Source organism: Malaclemys terrapin, chromosome 1 (assembly GCF_027887155.1).
Source record: "Malaclemys terrapin pileata isolate rMalTer1 chromosome 1, rMalTer1.hap1, whole genome shotgun sequence".
NCBI classification, from domain to species: Eukaryota; Metazoa; Chordata; order Testudines; family Emydidae; genus Malaclemys; species Malaclemys terrapin.
Window position 1 is genome coordinate 91005322 of NC_071505.1, and position 23751 is coordinate 91029072.

A 23751-nucleotide genomic window follows, 5' to 3' on the forward strand; every position below is an offset into this window, starting at 1 on the left:
AACCCCGCAGGCTTCAGATTTACATACCCTAGAAAGTGAGACCCGAATCAGCCTCTCCATTTCCAAACAACAAGCAGGGCAAACCAGACCTTGGAAGCACTGTGGAGGTAACATACTCAGCCCCTATTGCGTGGGTGGGAAGCACGGAGGGAAGGACACACTCCAAGTGTCTCCACACTGCAAGGACTTCACCCTCCTGCTGGCTCCAGCAGCACTGAAGTCCTCCCGGAGCTTGAAGATGGGCTGTGGAACAGAGTGGGTTGGGGAGGGGAAGAGGGAGCCAAGCTGTCAGGGGCAATTGTCTTCAGGGCTTTGAAAGCCTCCTCCAAATAAAAGAACAGCAGAAAATTGGGGTAGGGAGCTTCAGTTCATTTGGTAGTTGATGCCATTGGAACTTCACAGATATTGACTAAGTTCTCTCTGAGAGCGAGCGAGAGACAGAGAAATGGGGCTCTTCCTGCCTCATTATATCTGATATCACTAACCCAGAAGTCATTTCAGGCCACATGGTCTGGGCACATGACTAGGAATCAGGAACTTCTGAGTTCAAATCCCTGTCTGACTTTGGGCAAGTCACTTAAATCTCCTCCTGCTTCAATTTCTTCACCTGCTAAATGGGGAGAATAATTTGCCCCTTCAGAAACATTTAATAAAATCATTTGAAATGTATGAATAGAAAAAAAAATCTGTTTCACCAAAATGTTGTGACAAAACCTCTTTGCCAACCTCACAAGGGGGGGATATAAGGTGGCTGGTTACAATCTCCCCGAGGGAGAGATGATCATCACTCAAAAATAAACTCAAAGTACTATTTTAGCCAACTAATCTTTACAAATGCCCCTGATGCTGCAAACTGCTCTATGCAATGATCTGCCTGTGTAGAGCAGTTTGCAAGAACAGGGCCAAAAGTCCTGAGAGGTTTTTATTATTACTACTATCTAGATTATAAGATCTTCAAAGCAAGGACTTTGTGTGTGTGTGTGTGTGTGTGGTCAGTATGGGAGGGTGGGCTGTATGCGCAGGCCCAGATCCTCAAAAGTATTTAGGTGCCTCTCTTCCACTGATTTCAATGGGAGTTAAACACCTAATTACCTTTGAGGATCTGGTCTATGGTACCTATCACAATAGGGCCCTGCTCTCTGAGCAAGGCCACTAAGCACTACCAGAATACACATAACAAATCAATATTAAATACATTTTTTTCATATCTGAATTGTTAATTAATATTAGTAGTCCACAATTAGAAGATGTGTATGGAGATGTATTGTCTATGGAGGTGGGTGAAAGACAGTTATAAGTACTGTAGATCTGGTGGTGTATTATGTGTTGAAAATTCTTTTTTTTTTCTTTTCCTTTCTAGAACTTGTAAGCTGAAAAACAATATTTTTAGAAGCTATGTCTTTGGGGGTCAGAGTTCAGGTGCTTATTATTTAATGATGATGTTCCCGTATCAAGATTTTTTCCTAGAGGATGTATGAATTGTAAAGGTATTTGACTCTTGATTCACATTAACCCTTAATGTATTTCCATATTGTTTAATGTTAAGGTTGCTTGATACCAACATTCCTGGTATTTATATTCTCCAATATCTGCTACTTACAGTACCTAAAACTTTATGTTCTAGTTTTTTTTATCTGGGAATTATATAGATGTTTAATGACTTCTGACTAGACTGCCAGTAACATTTTCAAAAGCACTTAAGTTACATAAAGCCTAAATCCCATTGACTTTCAATGGAACTTGGGCTTCTAAGTCACTTAGACACTTTTGGAAAATGTTACCTTAGATCTCATCATTGCTGATGATGACCTGGTCTCAGTCATATGCACTTTCATTACCTTCTGACTGGATTATTGTTATGTAGTTTACCTTGGATTTACAATCAAGGTTTACTCCTGGGGGAATTCTGTGCCAATGCATGCATGCAGAATTCATGTTCCCCCCCAGATTTTTTTTGCCTCCCCACAGAAAAATGACTTTTTGATGGGGAAGCAAAGGGAAGCCGCAAGAGTGGTCACACACTCCTCCTCAGCAGTGGAGACGTGTCATTTTTGGGCGCCCAGAGCAGCTGACAGAGAGGTAATTCACTGTAGGGGAAGGGGGGGCTGGGGATACCCCTGCCAGTGGCTCATACCCTGCAGCTGAGCTCTGCACTAGTCCCAACTGGGCTGGGGGTAGGGGAGGATAAGACTTCCTTTTCCCCTGCAGGGAGTGACCAGGGCCCGGTCAGACCCACTCCCAGAAACCTCCCCTGACTGATGGAAGCTCCACACTCCCTTCCCCACTTCCTTCCTCTATCACCCCTCAGTTGTGGGGGGAGGGATCACTGCAGGGGGAGCTGTTCCCTGTCCACCAACCCCCATGCATCTTGACAACCCCCCCATACCCAGACTCCCTGCCAAGCCCCACTCACCCAACCCTCCACCCCACTGAGATGCACTCCCTGCATCTGGACCCCCACCCATGCACCCTGACCACCCCCTTCTGAGCCCCCAAATTTGAACCCCCACACTAACAAGCCCCAATCCCCTGCACCTGAATCACCCCTACAAGCCCTCCCCATCTGGACTCCTACCCCACTGAGCCCCAACCAGCTGCATCCAGATCTCCCACCCCACCAAGCCTCACTCCTCCAGCACCTGGACCCCCTTGCTGAGCCCCTCAGATGCAGACCCTCCCAATGAGCCACATCCCCCCCATAGTCAGACCCCCCAATGAGCCCCAACCACCTTCACTTGGACCCCCTTGCAGAGTTCCATTGCACCTGCACCACGAACTCCCCAACAAGCACCTGTGCATCCGGATCCCTCCTGCAACCCCCCATGGAGCTGCCTGCACCCAGATTGCCCATACGGAACCATCTCATCCCACATCTGCCCCCCACCCCCAAAGCCGCTCCACACTTGGATCCTGCCAGGCTGAGCCTGCCTGCCCACACCTAGTGTGCCTAGCATAGAAGGGCCTTGGGGTGTTTCTGGGGCAGGCCCGACCATTGTGCTGTCAGGGTTGGGTGCAGCCTCATCCCCAAGTCGCTGTCAGGATGGGGCTGCAAAGTGATCTCCCACCTCCGTGCAGCCAGTGGCCTGTGCTCCCCACTGCCATGCTGAAGCCTCCAAATTTATTTACTGACAATATTTGCAGAATTTTAAAACATTGCACGCAGAATTTGTAATTGTTTTCGTGCAGAATTTCCTCAGGAGTAAAATTCATGCCACTAAGCTATAGTCAGGGCCGCCCGGCGGTGGGTGGGGGGGCAAGTGGGGCAATTTGCCCCAGGTCCCAGGGCCACAGGGGCCCCCACGAGAATATAGTATTCTATAGTGTTGCAACTTTTTTTTATGGAAGGGGCCCCCAAAATTGCTTTGCCCCAAGCCCCCTGAATCCTCTGGGCGGCCCTGGCTATAGTATATCTGCCTAGGTTCTCTTCCATGTTGTAAGCATAAAAGTTAAAATAACACACTCTGCTCACCTTACTTACACGGCCTTGAAAGCATCAGCCCTGAAAATAAATGTGCAGAACGCAGCAGCATCTCTTCTTAGCAACACAGGTTACCGCAAACCTCAGCCCTGTACTCTGCTAACTCCATGTGCTACTTAGAGAACAAATTCACATTTAAGATTTCAGTCCTTATTAGACTCCAGAAGAAGGTTGCCAGTGGGGGCATCTGTGTGGGGCATTGTTTAGTTGTGGTGGTGGGGCTGTGGGGAAGGGCACTGGGAAGGAGGGAGGAGAAATCTGTGTGTATTGGGAAACTAGCGAGTTGGGGCGTTCTGTGTGGGGTGCTGAGCAGCTGTGGCTCTCTTCCTCCCCCCCGCTTGCCCAGTGTGTCCTGATATTTCACTCTTGCGATCTGGTCACCCTAAGGTTGCCTGAAGGACCACCTCATGCTCTGAGAGCCAGATGAACCCATGGCTCAGAATCAGCAGAGCTGTCGACTTGAAGGCAGAAACTTTATATTTTAGGCCTGGAACGCCCTCCCAAAGGAAGTAAATACAAACACAAACATCACCACTTTCAGGTTCTAATGCAAAGCTCACTTCTTTTACCTGGCTTTAAGCTTCATTTATGATTTAAAAAAAAAAAATCATCCCCCGCATGAAACTTTTCCCTGTGAGAGAAGAACCTTTTCTCTGACTGATGGTGGTCACCCAAAGTTTTTTTTAACTTTGGAGGATGCTCACAAACTATGGCGATAGGCAGGGAGTAAGAATCTAGACAGAACTGAATAGATTAGTTGTTTAAGTCTTACTCTGATTCACTGCAGAAGACTGCAGAAGTGCTGCTTTTGGGTCAACCAGCTCAGGGTGCTGACTCTGTTCTCTCTCTCTCTCTCTCTGGAAGCAAAGTCCAGGACTAGAAAAGCTGAGTCATATTTTTGACCCTGAACTTGCAAATGCGTATGAAAGGTGCGTAAAGCTACCTATTGCCACACCTGGAATGTTGCCAGTCTCTGCCTTTATCCTGCTCTTCCTGCCTGGCCACTCAGTCCCTCCAATCCCAGCTTTCGCTGTCCTCTCCCCTTTCCACAGAGGAGAAAGACTGGACACTGGCTCTTCTTTCACTTGCACTACCCAGGACCCCCTCCCCCTTCCTCCTCCTGATGTAATTGTCTCTTCAAATCAAACTTTGAAATTCTGCTCCTTTCTCTACGTGCCCCCACCGCTTCCTTCTATTCCCCCTCGTTCCTGACACACCGTGGCTAGCTTCTGCCATTCTCCCTTCTCAAATAATCATGGCACCTCCACACTTAATTGCAGTTCTGAAGGGGAATTCAGTGTCACAGTAAAGCTGTGATCACATATGCAAAGTAGTCACCTGCTGGTGAAAGAACCTGCAGCTCCCGCTCAATAGACTATGCCCTAGCACACCCTCTGAAGATAGGGTGACCAGACAGCAAGTGTGAAAAATTGGAACGGGGGGAGGGGGGCTAATAGGTGCCTATGTAAGAAAAAGCTCCAAAAATTGGGACTGTCCCTATAAAATCAGGACATCTGGTCACCCTATCTGAAGACCATGTGTAGTGCTTGAAATATTTTTCACAAGATGTGCTAGCCAGTAACAAGGGCTAACAGAGTAACATGAAAGAAGCGAAATGCCTCGTTTTGAAAACACAGCAATTCTCTGTCGATTTAAGTCGTAGATGGCTGCTTGGGGAGAAAAATTAAATCTGTTGGAGTGCACTGCAGTGCAGTGCCAACACAGAACAGAACAGATTCTAGCTCACGCTCCTGTACCTCTGCAGGCTTTGTGGAGACAGCAGGAGCAAAACAGAGTAAGGGTTTATTTTGGTCACTGAAGTCAGCAGATCGGACTCCACTGCAGACAGGAAGCAGGCTGCCAGTTTTACATTGCCACTCTCCTGAGCATCACTGCACTTTCCTGCAGGGAACAGGTAATAAAAGTTTGCTTATTTAGCGAGTCTGTAAGTTTCCACAGAAGACATTGACTCTGGGGGTGGGAGGGGGAGGGGGGAAGGAGCATCAACAGGTATTTCTAGTGCTGGCAGCAGCCATCTTGCTAGGCCCCAACCCCAAGTGTTCTCACTGGGATGTTAATCTGTTTCTGAATGAGACCCATACACACAAACCTCACTGCACCCATACAGTTCCTCTTAAAATGCGCTACCAAGCCCATGGGCTGGACATGGCCTTAAATGTTAAATAGGTCAGGTTCTTATTTCTAGTTAACTATCTGAGAGTTTGTTTACGCTCTTAGCCCGAGTCCCCATGCTGCCCAAGTCATTGGCAATCAGGTATTTCTCAGGGAGGTGACCAGAGAGAAGTGGCAGTAAATAAGTGGTAGAAGGAGACAGCTCTAGCCAGTCATTTAGACTATTCTCACTGCAACACTGTAGGGATTTTGGTCAACATCTTCATTAATGATCTAGATGATGGGATGGATTGTGCCCTCAGCAAGTTTGTGGATAACACTAAGCTGGGGGAGAGGAGATACGCTGGAGGGCAGGGATAGGGTCCAGAGTGACTAGACAAATTGGAGGATTGGGCCAAAAGAAATATGGTGAGGTCCAACAAGGACAAGTGCAGAGTCCTGCACTTAGGACAGAAGAATCCCATGCACTGCTACAGGCTGGGGACCGACTGGCTAAGCAGCAGTTTTGCAGAAAAGGACCTGGGGATTACAGTGGACGAGAAGCTGGATATGAGTCAACAGTGTGTCCTTGTTGACAAAAGGTTAACAGCATATTGGGCTGCATTAGTAGGAGCATTGCCAGCAGATTGAGGGAAGTGATTATTCCCCTCTATTTGGCACTGGTGAGGCCACATCTGGAGTATGGTGTCCACTTTTGGGCCCCCCAATACAGAAAGAATGTGGACAAACTGGAGAGAGTCCAGCGGAGGGCAACAAAAATGATTAGGGGTCTGGGGCACATGACTTATGAGGAGAGACTGAGGGAACTGGGCTTATTTAGTCTGCAGACAAGAAGAGTGAGGGGGGATTTGATAGCAGCCTTCAACTACCTGAAGGGGGCTTCCAAAGAATCATAGAATATCAGGGTTGGAAGGAACCTCAGGAGGTCATCTAGTCCAACCCCCTGCTCAAAGCAGGACCAATCCCCAACTAAATCATCCCAGCCAGGGCTTTGTCTAAGGAAGGAGATTCCACCACCTCCCTAGGTAACCCATTCCAGTGCTTCACCATTACTCCTTGTTCTGTTAAGAGGATGGAGCGAGGCTGTTCTCAGTGGTGGCAGATGACAGAACAAGGAGCAATGGTCTCAAGTTGCAGTGGGGGAGGTCTAGGTTGGATATTAAGAAACACTATTTCACTAGGAGGGTGGTGAAGCACTGGAATGGGTTACCTAAGGAGGTGGTGGAATCTCCTTCCTTAGAGGTTTTTAAGGCCCAGCTTGACAAAGCTCTGGTTGGGATGATTTAGCTTTGAGCAGGGGGTTGAACTAAATGACCTCATGACGTCTCTTCCAAACCTAATCTTCTAGGACTCCACGATTTCCATTATCCCTTAATCCACACTTGATAGACAGGCATTTAGTCTGACCCCTGGAGTACCTTCAGTGATAGAAATTCCACTTCAGCTTTCAGCAGTTCCTTCTAGCGCACAAGCAAATGAATTGATTGCTGGTAAAAGGAGCTACAGCAACAGCTTGGGGCACTTCAGTGCTCCCTTTATTCTCCAGAGAAGGTATAACGTGACAAGTATCAGCAGTGCAAGCTTTGTCCCTGCAGCTGCGCCTCTGTCCGACTCTGCTGGGAGGCTCTAGGGAGGAGATAGATGTCAGTTCAGTCCTCGGAGGCTCTGCTGAGACTGCCAAGGAGGCCACTTGACACCAGTGATGAGCAGCCACTTCATGCAGAGCTAGACTGAGAAACCAACTTCACCACAGTAACTTTGGCTCGCCACAGACCTGGGGGTGATCGGAACAAGCAATAGCCCCATCATCAAGCCCCTCCTCATCCAGACTGCAAGGCCATTCTTACAACTCCGTGTGGCTCCCAAAGGTTTAATTTGAACAGCAGAGTATGGAACCTTCTGCCTCCACGTGTATTTTGTGTTTATTGTTCAGTCACATTTAGACACCCTTCCCACCACTGCTTGAGACCTGGGGAAATTTGATTTTGAGTGTTTCCCCCAGACCTCACCTTCTGTATATGAAGTTGACAGGAGATGGTGCTGCTGTTTAATAAAGGGAGATTTGAGTCCAAAGGAGAGATTTGCTGACATTTTGCAAACCAGTCCTGCTAAGCACAACTACAGAAAAAAGGGAGTTAGAAGCAGATGACTCAAGGGTCAGGCATGAGAAAAGGAGCTTTACACCTCTAGTTCATCAGACTGAAGCAGCAGACATTAGAAACCACTGCTACTATCCTATGGCCATTCACTGTGAAAAATGGTTAAGACGCCTCAGTGCATTTCCTAGTATAGAGTTACCCACATAATTTTTTCTACATTGTTCTTCGTAGACGTAGTCCTCCCCCAGCCTTCCCTTTTACGGGACTGTAAATTTAGACAATCTCATTACAGTTTTAGGTGCATGGAACAGGGCTTGCTTTGTTTTGTAAAGCACCACATACATTTAAACAAAGGAGTCTGGTGGCATCTTACAGACTAACATTTATTTGGGCATAAGCTTTTGTGGGTAAAAAAACCTACTTCTTCAGATGCATGGAGTGAAAATTATAGATACAGGCATTTATATTGTGCCAATATATATTTATGCCTGTATCTGTAATTTTCACTCCATGCATATGAAGTGTTGATTACTACAATGTGATGGCTACCCCTGTGATACCATGTACATCTACAGCACCTTCATTATTCATACTAAAGTCACAACTGGCCCCCAAGGATTGAATGGGACCAAAGACACGGAAGGCCTTTCCCTAGGAGTGGTCCTTTTAAGTTAAGTCTGAAGCACAGCGTGGGGATGGAGGGGGTAGTAAAAACCATGTGCTACTACTATGTAGGATTTACCCGATTGGGGGATAAATAATCCAGCACTCTTCACCAGCACCATTCTTAGAAAGTTTGGTTGAGGTTTAAAATAGGCCGGGGGGAGAGGGGGGGCATCATTTTCAACATATTTGCTCCTTGGAGTCCTAAATAAAATTCTGCTTCGTCCACAAGATTGCCAACTAAATCCTAACTGTGTCATTATAGTGCTGAGGCAGAAAGAGCACAGATTATGTTTGCGGCATTGGCAAGTTCTCTTTGGACCTTGCAAAGTGAAAGTTTGATCTGGAAGTGATCGAGGGACACTAAGTATGAAACCTTGTGACATTTCCGAAGTCAGTTTATAATCTCAATGTAATAAAGGAAACATAAGATGAGAAACTGTGTTGCGTGTACACCATATACGCATACAAGCAGACCAGTAGGACCTAATTTTGGAAGATGCAGCCCCTTTCCATAGCAATTGAAGGATCAGCATCAGGCAGAACGCTGGCAGAGAGAGAGAAAAATACATGACTAGATCTTATTATAGTGGAATATACACTTTATTTTTTAAAAAGGAAAAATACTAACAATTTCATACAGTCAAAACTTTACGTTAAACAAAAAAAAGCATAAAAAAAAAAAGTTGTCAAGAATAGAAAGGATTTCAACTACCCCCAAATTCCAAGTGATTTTTCAAGACTTGGAAACTTCAAATCCAGTTTGTTCATTTAAAAAAAAAAAAAAAAAAAGTGTCAGAAGTGGAAACATAGGAGCATACCAGGTGTACAGTGAAATGCCCTTTCCTCATTAGATTGCAATTCAGGCACCTTTATTTTCTCCAATCAGCTGGCAAGAGCGTGTATACAAAATGAGCAGTTTTGGGTACAGGATTAATAGCGAAGCTTGATTATTTATGGTAATAGACAACTTTACCCACCTATTTCAAACACATGATCGTATCTGGTAAATTAGTAGCAATTTTACATTTCTATAGGGCCTTTCATCCAGAACGATCCGAAAAGCATTTTACAGACTTACAGAACTATATACAGGAATTACTTTGCCTTCCTCAAAAACGGAGACACCCAGGAGGTGAAATACAGCAATTGTTTAATGACACAAAGCAAAAGCTATATAAATATTTTGCAGTTAAATTTTTCCTTATTTAGTGGGATAGAGTGGTGTCATCTGCAGATCCAAATAAAGGACACTTCAAAATGCTCTTGCTTCTGGCATTAAAATGTAGTGTAAACCCAAAACACACCAAATGAGATTCTTCCAGAAACACTAATGAGATCAAAACAGACTCTCTCCTCTTCTCCAAAAAACCTTGACAGGAGCAGAACTCCAGTGAATAACTTGCACATAAAACTTAGCTGCTTCACAGTTACTTAACAGCTTGGGAACAGAATACAAAACTGTACCACCATTTCTGCCCACTATGAAAAATGTGGGATTTTCCATTGTTATTTCAATGGAATGCTGCAGCAGCAGATACTGGAGTGGAGGCCACTGCTGTACATCAGTTAAAGTCAGTGAGCTGAAGAGATGTCAGGGGGAAGGTTTTATCACAGGGCTGTGGGCCCCAGTGCTAGATAAAGTTTGAAGGACAAGGACAAGTTACTTCCTAACACATTGACCATGATTCTCAACCATTAATTTTGTTTTCCTCTAGTCTAAAATGGACACAAAAAGAAGAATTTGACTGGCTGCTGAAAGTTCCATCTGTGCAGTATCCAGTGAAAATGCACTGAAAATTCGAGTCTTTAGTCAATGGATCTCTTCACTCACCAAAAGATGTGCGAGTAGGAGAACCGTATATGTTGTGTACACAACATGACTGATGAAGGTTTATTCTACTTATGTTATGGATGAGTTGCAGTAACAGTCTGCAGACTACATTGAAGTCTGGTTAGAGAGCTACATTTAAGCCACAACCAATTTAAAAAACAAGTTACTGTTTTTCTGGACTTGCACAGTGCTTTTTATGAAACTGACCAATAGGAGTGCTTTCCAAATGTTACTGGCCAACAAACAAAACTGACTATCCAGAAAATGGGATTGTCTGAGTACAGTGATGAATGTCACCTAAGTCATTACTGTAAAAAAATAAAATAAAGTTTCTCGGCTTGGGTGGTTTATTATTTTTAAATATTTTTGTTACCAGGAAGCATCACAATTAAATTAAAACTCCACAACATCAATCTCACTTTGATTTCTGCAGTTCTCTAGGAAAAAAAAATCCCAAGTCATGCGACATGAAGCACTTTTAACAATTTTCAGGTGTTACACTGGAAGTGCTATTTATTACTTCATAGGACAATTAATTTTAAAAGTGTATTTACATGTTCTAAGTTATACAAAATACAATATTCCAATAAATCACGAGTGTAGAAGATTAATCCTTCCATTATCCTGACCAGTAGCAAACAGATACATCATCGCTGCTCTAGAAGACAGATACCAGCTACCTGCTATTCCATTTAGGTAAGTAAACAAATCCTCACCTCACCTTCAGCTGCATATATGGATGCAGCTCTGTCAAACAATTCAGGCCACCACATGAGCAAAGGGCAGTAATACTGCCATCTGCAAGTCAGAATCAAGTGCCTTAATTGAATGGACATATAGTGAGTACATGAATATAACAACTACTGTAGTTAGAAATAATAGCACCTTCCCTCACTCTCCCAAGTTCTTTTCACCTTCATGCTCTATCTCAGGCCATAAAAAATATGGCGAAGAAAAGGAGGCGCCCATCACTTAAAAAAGTAAACATCTTGGGTAAGAGCCCAAGCGGTGGGGTTGAGATCTGGATCCGAACTGCCCCAAAGTTAAAAGCAGGTCGGCTTCAGTTTCAGCATTCTGGCTCAGGCTAGTATTTGCCTTAATCTTATCTTTTGGTTTTTCCACTCCTCTTTATCCTCCGCTTACTTTTTTTACCTCCCTCACAACTCTCCACTCCATTGTGACTGCCTGAACTTTAAATGTTTGTATTCTAAAACAGCCGCACAATAAAGAATAATGAACCATCCGGCTAAAAATACTGACGATCTCCAAGGAACTTTATTAGCTTTGTTGTCCCTTCCCCCAACCTTTAGTGGTGCTTTTGGTAGATGCAGAACAGAAGAATTACTTAAGACCAACAAAGCTGGTCAAGATTTTGTATTTCTGTGAGGGGAAAAGCCCTTAAAAAAAAAAAAAGATACTAAAATAAATGTTCTTTCCTCAGTAAATATTTAGATCTAGGTTACTGTACAATATGAAGTTAATGGGTCAGATCACCTCTGCATCTGCCTTTTGTCTTGGGCTCACCCACCACAGCCAGGAGAAAACAATACAGACACACCCTGTTTTACAAAGCTTTGAGATAACTAAACACTTTGTAAAATCAGGACTTTTGATAACCAGGAGCTTCAGTTCTGTAAAGGTTAGGAGCTCTGCAGATCTGAAGTTCCACAGCAGCACTGATCTCCTGCTGACTACACAAAATATTTTTGCCACAATTGTTCTTTTACAATATTCCTAAACCCAGGAGCTGCTGGACCTCCTCGGCACCTGCTCCCTTAAGACGTACCTGGCACAGTTAGTAGCACCTCTCCTCAAATGGTTAACATGGTTGTGAAAAACAATAATTCAGAACTAAGTAATTGGAAATATATGCTAGAAGATGTTAAAGATGTTGAATGCATGTAAATGTATTAAAATCAAGGCCCTTAAACTAAAAAAAGAAGGGTTGTTCAGATCTGCAGTACAAGGTGTAAGCCTGCAACACTTTATACAGGTGGTAATATATCCTTGACATTTTAGGAATTTGATGCTGGAATAGTAACCCATTTGCAGATATTTGGAAACTTTCATGTACTATCCTAGCGAATCTTAAAGAGTTCCAACTTATAAAAGTACTAGTTTTGTTGTTCCATGGATGTAATTTGTAAAGTTGTGTGCGTGCAAAAAAGCCAAAAATGGCTGTGAACTTATGACAGTAACAGATCACAAGTCACAGCGATGACTGCACCTGGTGATATTCAGAACAAAAAGAGCTCTCAACTACCTGTGTAGCTGTTTCCATCGCTTCACATTGACTCTACAGACATAACAGGCTTCAGAGTGACAATCCTGGAATCTTATTATATACATATTAATAACATTTCTTACTGGTTAGGAAAAAAAGTTAAAGCATGTTCTTTAACACTGAAAACATGGTCCACTTGCAAGACTAGATCAAGCAGTGCACTTGATGGATAAAGCCCGTTCATCGTTGCCAGGCTACACTGAAAAATGAATTGGTTACAACCTTGTTTAAAGAAAGTTTGCAGCAGTCTGCTTCTCCCCATTGCGCCCTTTCCTCTTCTCCTTCCTACTAAGAAGTCCTGAGGGCAGGATCCCTCTGGGGAAGATGAAGACACAGTATTTGTACAGTATTAAACCATACTTCATAAGTTTCCGTTGTAATGGATTCTGAGCCTCCCATTTAGGCCCTTTTCCTTTTGCAGGCTTTCAAGAGCACTTTATCAACCAGGTGTCTGCTATTGATCAGCCACCTGGCAGAGAGTTTGTCATATAGACACATAGAAAAAACTTCCTCTCTTCATTTCTATGTTATTGACAGAACCTTGGATACAAGTGCAGCCCTACAATATTTTACTGGAAATAAGCCATTCCATTTGTTCTTTCACCTATAGATTTGGTTATGATGTCTGGTTAGGATTCTTTTGCGGTATTGATGGCACCTTTCCTTCCATGGACAGCCTCCCTTTTCTACACAGGGCCAACATCCCTGCAATGCTCTCTAAGTGCCTCATCTACCTCCATACATGCCCAGGGTCTTTGTTTTTAAAGCTGTTCCATTATGACAATGGCATTGCTGGATATTTGGGGTCCATGAGACAGATGTACGCCGTACTCTCCGAGGTGTTTGGGGAATTAGAGTGCAGTAGGAAAAAAAGAGAAGGATGCAGAGCATAGTAGCTGCTAGCCACTGTTCCCCTGGGGCTTCAATACAGATTGACTGGTCTGGCTTGCAGCAAAATACAGGGCTCAGCAGCTCAGAGGTACACACCTCTCCCCTATTTTAGTGCGGCAGACAGGAAAATGGATGTAATTTGTTTTACTGGGATACAAAGAGCCCCTTAAAAGTAAAAGGTGACGGGGGTGGGCTCCCCACAGTGTACATATCAGGGGAGGAAGTAGTTAAGGAGCTGTGTTTGTCATCTGGGGTATATAACAGGATTTATTTGTTACCCATTGTACAGAACACTCGATGGTGCTTTTTAGTTTACTTCAACAAATCTGTTACATTTTCTTGCACACCTAGACTATTTTCCCTGGATGCCTCTAGTTCAGCACCCCGAGCAGTACCTCAAGATGCTACGCTTGTCAGAATCCAGTTGCAGCCTATTTTAAGTTAGAATCCCCCTTTCTCCCATTTCATTCAAGTATCAAAACAGAGTCACCATTCACACAAGTCATTAACAGATTGGACTGAAAGACATGAGCTGTGAGTGTAATTGACAAGTGTCAGTAAGTAACATTACTGTAGTTTGATTACAGAGAGAAGACAAACATTAGTACTACAAAAAAAAAAAAAAAAAAAAAAAAAAAAAAAAAAAAAAGAGATAAGAAAGCCATACACAGCATTAAGACGACCTTGGACTTTTCATCATGCCAGCCCCCGGGCAGTTCAGATGGGGTACTTGCAGGCAGTGTCCCCCGTCAGTTGTTTGTGTTGGATACCTCTCACACATCTCACTGCTCACTCTGAAGACAGATGGTTTCATGTGTGCTTTTTAGTTTCTTTGTTTTTAGAAGTCTTTAAAGTTGCATCACTCGGAATCAGATAAGTCACTTTAAATAAAGCAAAGCAGTAAGTGTGACAATCTATTTACAATATACTCCTCCTATCACCGTTACATACCACTCTGTGAAAGAAAAAACCCAGTGGTGTGGGATTCTCTCTCCCTCTTTGATGTTCAGGAGGAATCAGACTGGCGCTGCACAAAAAAACAGCTCAGCCCAGACAAGCAGGTAATAATGCAGGGGGAAAAAAAGCTCCTGTACAGATTGACTTTCATCATGCTGGATTAGCCTCCTTCCCCACTCCATTAGGGAGCTAACATGAATTTAGAAAGGCTGCGTTATTCTCACATTGAGCTCGCAAAGCTGAGCTAGTCAAAATCTCTGTTACAGAAAAAGAAACCCCATAACTTCTACACGCTCTTATAAGTTTCTAATTCCTTCACTCAAATCTATCCTAAAATCTTTTTATCTCCCACGCTCCTCTTGCTCCCAAATACAAACACCATCCCCAGACATCTAACCCCACCAGTTCTAACATATTCACTGCCATAAACCTGGAATAAAATACATATGACAATGACGGTCTACATTTGTACCAGACATCTTACTAAAGCTCTCCATTCTTGCAGGTGGAGGAGGCCTCCAACATTACACAAGAATGCATTTTTCTTTAGCACCATTTATTGTAGGAGCAGCACTGGAAAGTAATCCATTCTCAGCACCAAGAGGGTAAGTCATGTGCTTGAGAGAAAACCAGCTGGCATGGAGAGACTGCCACCCAAAGAGGTTGTGAGAGAAGTTCTTCATGTTTAGAGTGGGTGTGGCTGCTCCCCAGCTTGCTCAAAAGGACCAAGAAATCCCCCACCAACACTTGTACAACTGGGAAGATGCATTAGAGTGGTGGTTTGGGTTTGTTCCCCCCGCCCAAAACACAAAGTGCTGGTGATTCCCAAACGAGATGGACCTAAGGTTTGATCTGATGAGGCCACAGGTGAATTACTCAAGGTTTGGTGGTGCCCTTCTCCTTCACTTCTGAATGAAGAGTCACGTGCTGCATAATTAATTGTTCAAGAAAAGAAGCCCCCTAACTGTACTAGGGAAAAGGAAGAAGAGAGCGATGCATCCCCTAAAATCCATTGCTGTGAACTCAAAAAGCGTTACCTCACATTAGTAAAGGAGAAATATGGGGCTCTCTGCCCTGCACCTCATCCTATGGATCTGGGAGCTAGCCAAAGAAAAATGTACAAGTATTGTTTAGAAACAATGTTTTCACTGCACTCTGGTTTACACAAATGCATATTCATCAGAATGTTATCTTCACCTCTGCAGAAGACAGACAGTTCCCAGGCCCAGGTGGTTTCCCTGTTCCTCCTGAACAGGAGCACAGAGCCCTGCACAACGGGTGCTGATCAGCTACGTTCCAATATCTAGGAACTGGGAAAGGAACTTTTTTTTATGATGCTGTCCCGCAGCACCCAAATTATAAAACTAAGTTTTAAAAGCAAGAGAGAGAGAGAGAACGAATGGACAGGAGACTTTTGCACTTCAGCTAGCTCTCTTTCCATTTAAAATGGAAATTAGAACAGAAAGCAAAAGCCTTGTCCAACAATCTAATCAGATTCACTTTTATTCCCCTGGATGGATGAATCCATTCTCTTAGATTAGCATCACCAACTGCTCTAGCAGTGTTAACACAAAGCTGTAAAGATGGACACAACCTAGATTCTGGCACCACAAGGGTCAGGAAAGGACCTGACCAAGTTGTGCCATCAGAAGCAGATCTTTGTTATAGATGCACAATGACAAAGCCTCCACACATGTTATTTCTGGGAGTCTCTACAGAAGGCAGAGAAGTCCAAGAGCTAAACAAGGAGCCCTAGCAAGGAAAGAAAGTGTGCTTACAAGGGTCCGTATCTGGTCTCATATTTAGAGACAATGTTCTTGCATTTCCCCACTTCCTTGCGCAGCTCTGCCACCTCTGTCCTGAGGGCAGTGTTCTCCTTCTCCAAGAAGGCTGCTCGGATTGTGATCTGATTCTCTTTCAGTCGCCGAGCATCGCGGGAACGCTTTGCTGCCATGTTGTTCTTCTTTCGCCTTGTCCAATATTTTTCATCCTGTAGGAAAGAAAAAAAAAAAAGATGCCAATCTGACAGCTCAGTATTTCATATCCAGTGTCAAACAGCTACCTTCCTGCCCTACCACAAGAGTCATCCTACCCAAAAAAGCCATCCTACTTGCTATTGGACTTCTTCCTGTAGCTCATGCAGGAAGCTGTTGGGTTGGCTAGGCTCAGATACTAACTGAAGTTTAGGCAACCTGGTACTGGAAGATTGTCTCCTCACAAGAAGCCTATTTAGGATAGTCCAAGGTGGGGTGGGGAACTAAAACGGAGATGAAATTAAACAAAGGGAACATTTCAGCTGGACATCAAGAACAATTTCTTAACAGCTAAGTCTATTAGCCTGTGGAATAGTCTCCCAATGAAAGTGATTAATGTTTCATTGTCCGGGGCATTTAGAACTGGACTAAACAAAAAGCACTGGCAAATGAGAACATGACCATGAAGACTGTATACAATGTGGGGGGGCAAATTTGCATTAGTGAGGAAGAGAAGGGAAGTATGAGCTAAGACAACTTAGTTTTTCCATCCTTTTTTGTCTACCATCACAAGTCACTCCTGCCCAACAATTCACTCACTGCTCCAAGTTAACAAAGCAGTAAGGGCCTTTCAGCTGAATAGGAATCAGCCTGCCAACCCTCTTCTGAGAAACGTTCTCCACTCAACTCTGTAGGTATGGCACATTGGCCTTGCCCCAAATGTATTTCAACATACAAAAAAAAAAAAAAAAAAAAAAAAAAAAAAAAAAAAAAGACCCCCCCACAACCCTGAGTAAAGCCTCATCAGTCTGATATAATAAGTCTGTTACCTTTTGCTCATCTGGGACAAAAACCTTCTTGGCCTTTTTAATCATGGGCTGTGGTTTCAGGTCCTCTTCAGCAAACTTGTGCTTGCGAGGATTGAAAAGCTCACCACCGGGCACGCTGGAGAGCACTAAGTCAGCAGGGTCGGGATTAAAGTTCACATCAATCTCAATGCAGTCTGGATCAACGGGGCTCGGAGTGTCTCTCTCACTCTCTGGGGAGGATTCTAGTAAAAGGCAGTAAACATCACAATAGGAGATCAGCATGACGAAGAAAATAAATCCAGGTACCCATATATGGGCATCTCTGCTCACTGTCCTAGTGTATGCCACATTTATCACTTCTATTTAATAGTCAACTCAGTACTGTACAAGATATCTCTTGCAGGGGATGGAACTAACATCTCAGCCTTACACAGAAATGCTGGATAACCTCCTTCACCATGGAAGAAATGCATGCCCAGAATGAGAGATACAAGAAGATAAAAATGGCAGAAAGATATCAGTTTCTCCCTTGTGCACCTCGCTACATATAAGAAGTATTTGCTCCAACAGAGTTAAATCAGAAATTCAGAGCTCTAGCTCCCTGCCATTTATGGCTCAGAAATTCCCACAGAAGCATGAGCTGGCTTGGAGATTTCTCTCACTCAGCCCACTGAAGACCACACAAAATTTAATTTTCGGCATGAAAAATAGAGGTTTGATAAAAATCCACACACCATGTTCTTCCTTATTTGTTATATGTAAATAGAAGAGTAATAACAGAGGGCCCAGTGTGGAAGAGATGTGTACTGTGACAGAAACAGAATGGTAGCATGACCTTTAAAGACAAAGTTAAAAGTCACATTACAGTAACCTTATGTTTATAAACATCTTTCATACAGATGAACTGCAAATTTTAGCACGAAGTGAAATATAGGCAGGGATAAATGAATCTCTTCTTCCACTAATGAAATGCAGCCACATATCTGGGCAGTAAAACATTAGCAACACTACACAAGAGTTTAGGAGAAACAACAAAAAAACTATACCCAAAGGATAACATAAAACACATCATATATAAACATGGAGTCCACAAGTGAGCACTTGATACATGGTTTCTTTCCTCCCTCCTGCTGAAAAAACCTTGTATTCCATGTTGTGCATTTGTCTACCAGGTTTGTGGAAAGGGAGTCAGGGTTTAGGCCCTTTCCATAAAGCCTTCTTGCAGGTTCTTTTCTCACAAAAAGAGCCATTAAATATGCGCAGTGTTATTGTGTGGAGATCCCAAATCCAGCACTAAACTGAAAAGTGAAGCTCCTCTCCAGATATGCACACCGCTATCTAGGATCAGGTCACGGGTAGCTAAGGTGGAGGCACCAGAAATGTGTTTTATTTTTTTCGTCTCTCCTTTCTCATCTCAGGTACTCAAGAGACTTCCAAGCATTCCTTGGAGCATCAAAGCTAAAATATAAAACAGCCTCTGTCCAAAAAACGTAGCTGTCACATTTCACAAGCTTTATTATAACATTTCCATAAAGCAAAGTTCATTGGATGTACACGAACTACTAATGGTTTACCTCAACGGACTGAACCACCAAGGTGTTCAAAAGCTTATCTGAATCTATCAAGCCTGCAGATCTTATAGTAACAGATTTTTCCACAAGAATTCAAGGAATTCCAGACTCTTGCTAGGTTAGAAGTACCAATTAGAAAGGCTAAATTTATTGGTATTTCAGATTTTCCAATTCCAACTAGAAACAAAACAGCACAGAAGCAATGTGATTTTTTTTTTTTTTTTTTTTTTTAAAAGACAGATATTAAAACCTCAAAAAAAGTCCTGCTTCAGTTGTGGGAGAATGTTTGTGCTGGTTCTTATTTTAGCTGGGCTCATTCCCTAGCATCAACATCCACAAGATTTGCAATCAGATACAGTAATGAGAAGTGGCTAAGCGGCAGTGGCACTAAGGCCTTGTCTACACTTAAGGGAAAAGTCGATTTAAGCTATGCAATTTGAGTTACATGAATAGCGTCATTCAAATCAACATAGCTTAGATCTACTTCCCGTGGGGTCCACACTACACAATGTTGACGGGAAACATTCTCCCATCAACTCCCCTTACTTTTCTTGATCAGGTGAAGTACAGGAGTCAACGGGAGAGCGATCAGTGGTCGATTTAGCGGGTCTTCATTGGACCCGCTACATTGACCACCGAAGCGTTGATCGTGCCGCAGCAATAAGTGTAGACAAGCCCTACGTTATTTTGGGAGTGGGAAAGACCTCTTCATAAAGATTAGCAGGAATTTACAGATGAATGTAAATGTATAGGCTAAACACATTTATGCTGTTTAAGCTTCTGAAGCTAATCTCAGCAGGGTGGTGCTTCTCCCCAGGTTTGAGGCCTCTTTACATATAATAGCAACAGAAACCGTCCACATGGCTTCAAAGTATTTCACCTACCTGTGCCGGAGGCAGCTTCAGATGGTTGGAAAACTACAGTGGAAGATGATGAGGGAGGGGAGGCAGCAGCTGCACTGGCAGGCTCTTTTCCTTCCAGCTCAGCCACAGGCAGGAGCGGGTTCTGGTTCAAGCCTAGGTGAGCAGGGCTAGAAGGGATTCCGTTCTCCAGGAGGAACTCATCCAGATCCATGTACTCCAGGTGGAAAGATTCCCCATCATAAGGGATGGTTTTGTCCCAAATGGGAGGCATGAGGGAGGCAGAGACTGCCATAGTGCTGGCAGCTGCTGCTTCATCCTCCTCAAGTTTTTCCTTCTCCTTTTCTTTATCTAAAAGACAAAAACATAAAGGTCACTGTGTAAAATATGGGCTAGAAGATTAAAGACTAGGTTTAAATAATGGTAAGAGTTCAATACAGACTCCATCAGAGCAAGGAAATTCACTCCTTGACACGTTCTACATCAATTTACTCAGCCCAATCTCCACGCGTAACCCACACTTAACAGTTTGTCGATCTTCATCTAATAGGTAGGCCACAGAGATTTACAGGTACATTAAAGTCTTGGAGCTAAGAGAGCAGGGTCTTTTAGCATAGAGGTCCTCTGTTTAATCCACACTGCCAACAACCCACCCAGGGGTGGTATAATACACATGCTCCTAAGCACCATGATTCACCGAAGTTTAGATTTGATTATCTTTAGGATTTACAACAGATATTTTGTTTCTCCCAGGCTTTTCCTGGAAGACAGGAAAAGTACATGTGGAAGGGTCAGGTTACAATGGAAACTATTAAGAAGCCTTTGAGGTAACAAGAACGTTTATCCTGAAGGTGGGAGAGAAGTGCAAAGAGGGAAAGATTAGGTACAAGAAGGGGGAGAGGTGGAAATGGGGATTTTCATATTCGATTTGGAAATAACACAAAGTTCATCTACATTAAATGCTAACTGTAACAGTTCAGCTAAGCATTTATAAAAGCATTTGTTCCTGAAAAAATTCAGTGTCCCCACACAGTACTCCCTCTAACATTTTGTTATAGGTCAAAGTACCTATCACACAGTTCCCCAAAAGGGGAGGCTGTAGGAGAACATCTTAGAATTTTCCCCAGAGATTGACAAAATTTTCTGTATAAACTACACTATAGGTCATACACAGGAGAAGTACAGTTGTCTCTATGCTAAGCAAAGCCCATTTCTGACTGAATTCCTGGAAGCGTAGTCAACTGACTGCTGAAGGTCATAGATAAACGGAGTAGAATCTCAGCAAAGAATGAGGCCCATAAGAATTAGAAGACAGCTTTAAATAATGACACTACTTTGTCCATGAAATCACACCTCACTCATACTCAGATCAGGTGCCTACCTCTAGACCTTACTGGACTGAGTACCATTTTGGGGGCAGAAGCACATCCGCTGACTGGTGAAAGCGTGATGGTCAAGACCTGGGATGAGGAGGAATGGCTGCAGAGCAATGAGATTTTTTCAGTTTTTGTGAGGTGCTCACTCCCACACAAGAGCACTTGGATGAGAGTTCCTCTTACTTTAGGCAACACAGTGAAGATTGCTCTGTGGAAACCAGGAACCCCAGGTAATTACTGCTTGATGGGATGTTCATCTGGGGTTGGAAGTCTACATACAGGCTATTGTGTGGGAAGTGTATACAGCAGTACAAATTCATGCAGCAAGTGTGATCACAGTATAAACATATACTTGCAAGAATGTTCAGCAATTGTAAACTAAATTTCCTCATGCTGCAATGTAGAAATAGACAGCACCATCATTCTGATTCTGAATAAAACAACAGTCACCAGAATGACACACTCCAGAGAGATGTAAATCCTACTGGATCAGAGGTTGGCTCTTCACTGTTCACATAGGGAAGCCTGGCAAAGAGCACAATGCACAAACCTGAGAACACTGGGCTGTTCCAAAGCAGATGGAATAGATCAGTCAGTAGGGTCAACCACACAGAGAGACCAGGATAGCCTTTTAGCCCTGCTATGATTTTAGAAGATCCTGCATACCAACCCTTAGAAAACCCTACCCTAATTACTCTGGCAGACATTACTTCAAACTACTTCCTTAGCAGGAACAGAATCAAGGTGGAATATGCCTTCGGAAGTCTCAAGGCAAGAATGAGATTTCTGTTGAAAAGGACAGCACTGTGATACAGGGTACCATTGTTACTTCAACCTGCTGTGTTTTGCACATTACGTTTAAAAGCACAGAAAGAAATTTAATTCATAGCGAACGAAAAAACCTGGATGAGAAAGTAATTGCTTCGCCAGCCAGAGGCTCGGGACTCCTCAACAGCTAGCAGGAACACACATGCTGCTAGTAGATCATAGGCTCTTCAGATAGGACTATGTCTTTCAATGCATTTGTTCAGTGCCTAGCATAATAGAGCCAGTCTTGCCTCAGATCTCTGAGTACTAACATAAGTATAGATCAGTGAACCAAATGCAAATGACACTGATGACTTAGTTTTGTAAATCACATTGATTTCGGCTGGAGCTGTAAGGCAACTGGACACTCGCATGCACCAGGTGGCAACGCCTGGAGCAGGGGGCAAAGCCCAGCCCTGGGGCACAGGCCGCGCTGTTCGGGGGAGATTTTTTTGATTGATGTTGCTCTATTTTGCATTGGCAAAAAGCCCCGAGGCTGCAGCCAGACTCCGGGCAGGTCAGTCACCGAGGCCAGAAGTCTTCTCACGGCAGCCCCGGCCTGCGGCTAAGGAGGGGGAAGATACCGGACAGGGTGAATCTCTCCCCCCTCCCCAGCTGCTGCCGCCCGCCCGCAGCCACTGGAGCCCAGGCCGGGGCCCGGCCCTAGCATGCAGCCGGCGAGCGGAGCTGGGTGCAGCGCCGGGCACCCGCGGGCCCCGGCCCAGCTGGACCCGCCCCGGGAACCAGGGAGATGGGACTCGCCCCGCCCCTCGACACGCGCGCTCCGGCCGCTCTCGGGGTCGCGCTGTGCGTGCGCGCTCCCGCCCTCACCGAGGCGCGCGTCCCGCGGAGGATTCTCCATCAGCTTCTTCAGCACTAGCGGGAAGGCTCCCGCCAGGCTCCGCTCCTGCTGCGCGGAGGCGGCCGCCCCTGCGCTCCCCGCTGCTGCCTCCTGGCGCGCGGCGCGGCCGGGCATGCTCCCCGCTGTCCGGCGAGCGGTGTCAACGCCGAGACCCTCGCAGGGGAAGGCTAAGAATTAGGGCTGCGCCAGCAGCTCCCGGAAAGACACCGCCAAGGCGCACGCGCCAGCAGCTGACGCCACGAGCCAGCCTCGCCTTATTTCTTTATTCATGAGCGCGAGCTTCCCTCACTTCCCGCCCACAACCCAGGCCGCCTTCTGTGATTGGCTGCGCTGCTCGAGGGAGGCGCTCCCATTGGCCATAGGCGGACACGTTCGGTCGGCGCACCCCAGGAAAGAGCAAGGAAGGAGCGTGATTTATTAGCATGTTAGTCCCGCCCCTCCCAAGCAAGACCGCGCGCGGAGGGAGGGGTGTGAAAACAGCCGCGCGCACACTAGTGCTGCGGCGATCGCAGCAGAGCGCGCGAGCCCAGTCGCTGGAAGGGAGCAGGCACTGGGGCCGGGCTTGGCCAGCTCCGAGTTCTGCAGTTGCGTAGCGGTGCGGGCCGGGAGTCGCGAGCCCATTAGCCGCTGTGCCCGCTCGGGAGGAGAGGGGGCGGGGCTGCGGGGCGCGCGCAACGGATCCCCCAGCTTCCCTAATAATCCCTGCCCTTCGCAGGGACGCGGCCCCGCCTACCCCCATCGGCCCCGGCCTCAGAGGAGGTGGGGGGCCGGATTTCGGAGAGATCCCAGCTCGGGCTGCTGCCAGCGCTCGGCCGCGCGGGGGATTTCCCCCACTTGTGTCCCGCTGGCCTCCACCAGCGCCTCGCGTGTGCACAAGATAAACGACTCCAGGCTGCGACGTGCCTGGTTTCAGGCAAACAGCCTCTGTCTACACTAGAGGTCGCACTACTTCAGCTTCACTCCGGGTTGGCCCCAGCAGGCTGATAGCGGGTCACCTTACCAGTGAGGACAAGGCTGATCACATGATACGGGCTCCGCTTGTATGCAGCTGCTAAATGTCAGCAAAACACCCTAGCAATACATTAATTTCTTCCTCTTTCCTTTTCCCTTCCCGCCCTCTGCTTCTCCCCAGCAGTGGTATCATTTCGTGGTTC

At 45.1% G+C, this 23751-nt stretch overlaps 1 protein-coding gene and 1 long non-coding RNA gene across 5 annotated transcripts in view; one reads left to right on the forward strand and one right to left on the reverse strand.

The window, feature by feature from the left end:
- LOC128838550 (uncharacterized) lies at positions 1 to 10357 on the forward strand. The gene is made up of 6 exons (XR_008445198.1): positions 1 to 107; positions 1361 to 1487; positions 4343 to 4407; positions 5244 to 5393; positions 7207 to 7498; positions 10092 to 10357. It is a non-coding gene; the product is annotated as an uncharacterized LOC128838550 (long non-coding RNA).
- Positions 9144 to 23751, reverse strand: part of TEF (TEF transcription factor, PAR bZIP family member) — a 20078-nt gene continuing 5470 nt past the window's right edge. Inside the window, exons 1-5 of one of the 4 annotated variants that reach the window (XM_054030781.1) lie at positions 22567 to 22805; positions 19577 to 19903; positions 17143 to 17363; positions 16118 to 16329; positions 9144 to 14263 (exon numbers count right to left, since the gene is read on the reverse strand). In XM_054030781.1, coding sequence (XP_053886756.1) covers positions 14242 to 14263; positions 16118 to 16329; positions 17143 to 17363; positions 19577 to 19903; positions 22567 to 22711 — 927 coding nt within the window. In that variant the 5' untranslated portion in view covers positions 22712 to 22805 and the 3' untranslated portion in view covers positions 9144 to 14241. Of the gene's footprint in view, positions 14264 to 15819; positions 16330 to 17142; positions 17364 to 19576; positions 19904 to 22566; positions 22806 to 23751 lie in introns of those variants that run through there. The other 3 variants (XM_054030795.1, XM_054030786.1, XM_054030805.1) reach the window with 3 other exon arrangements.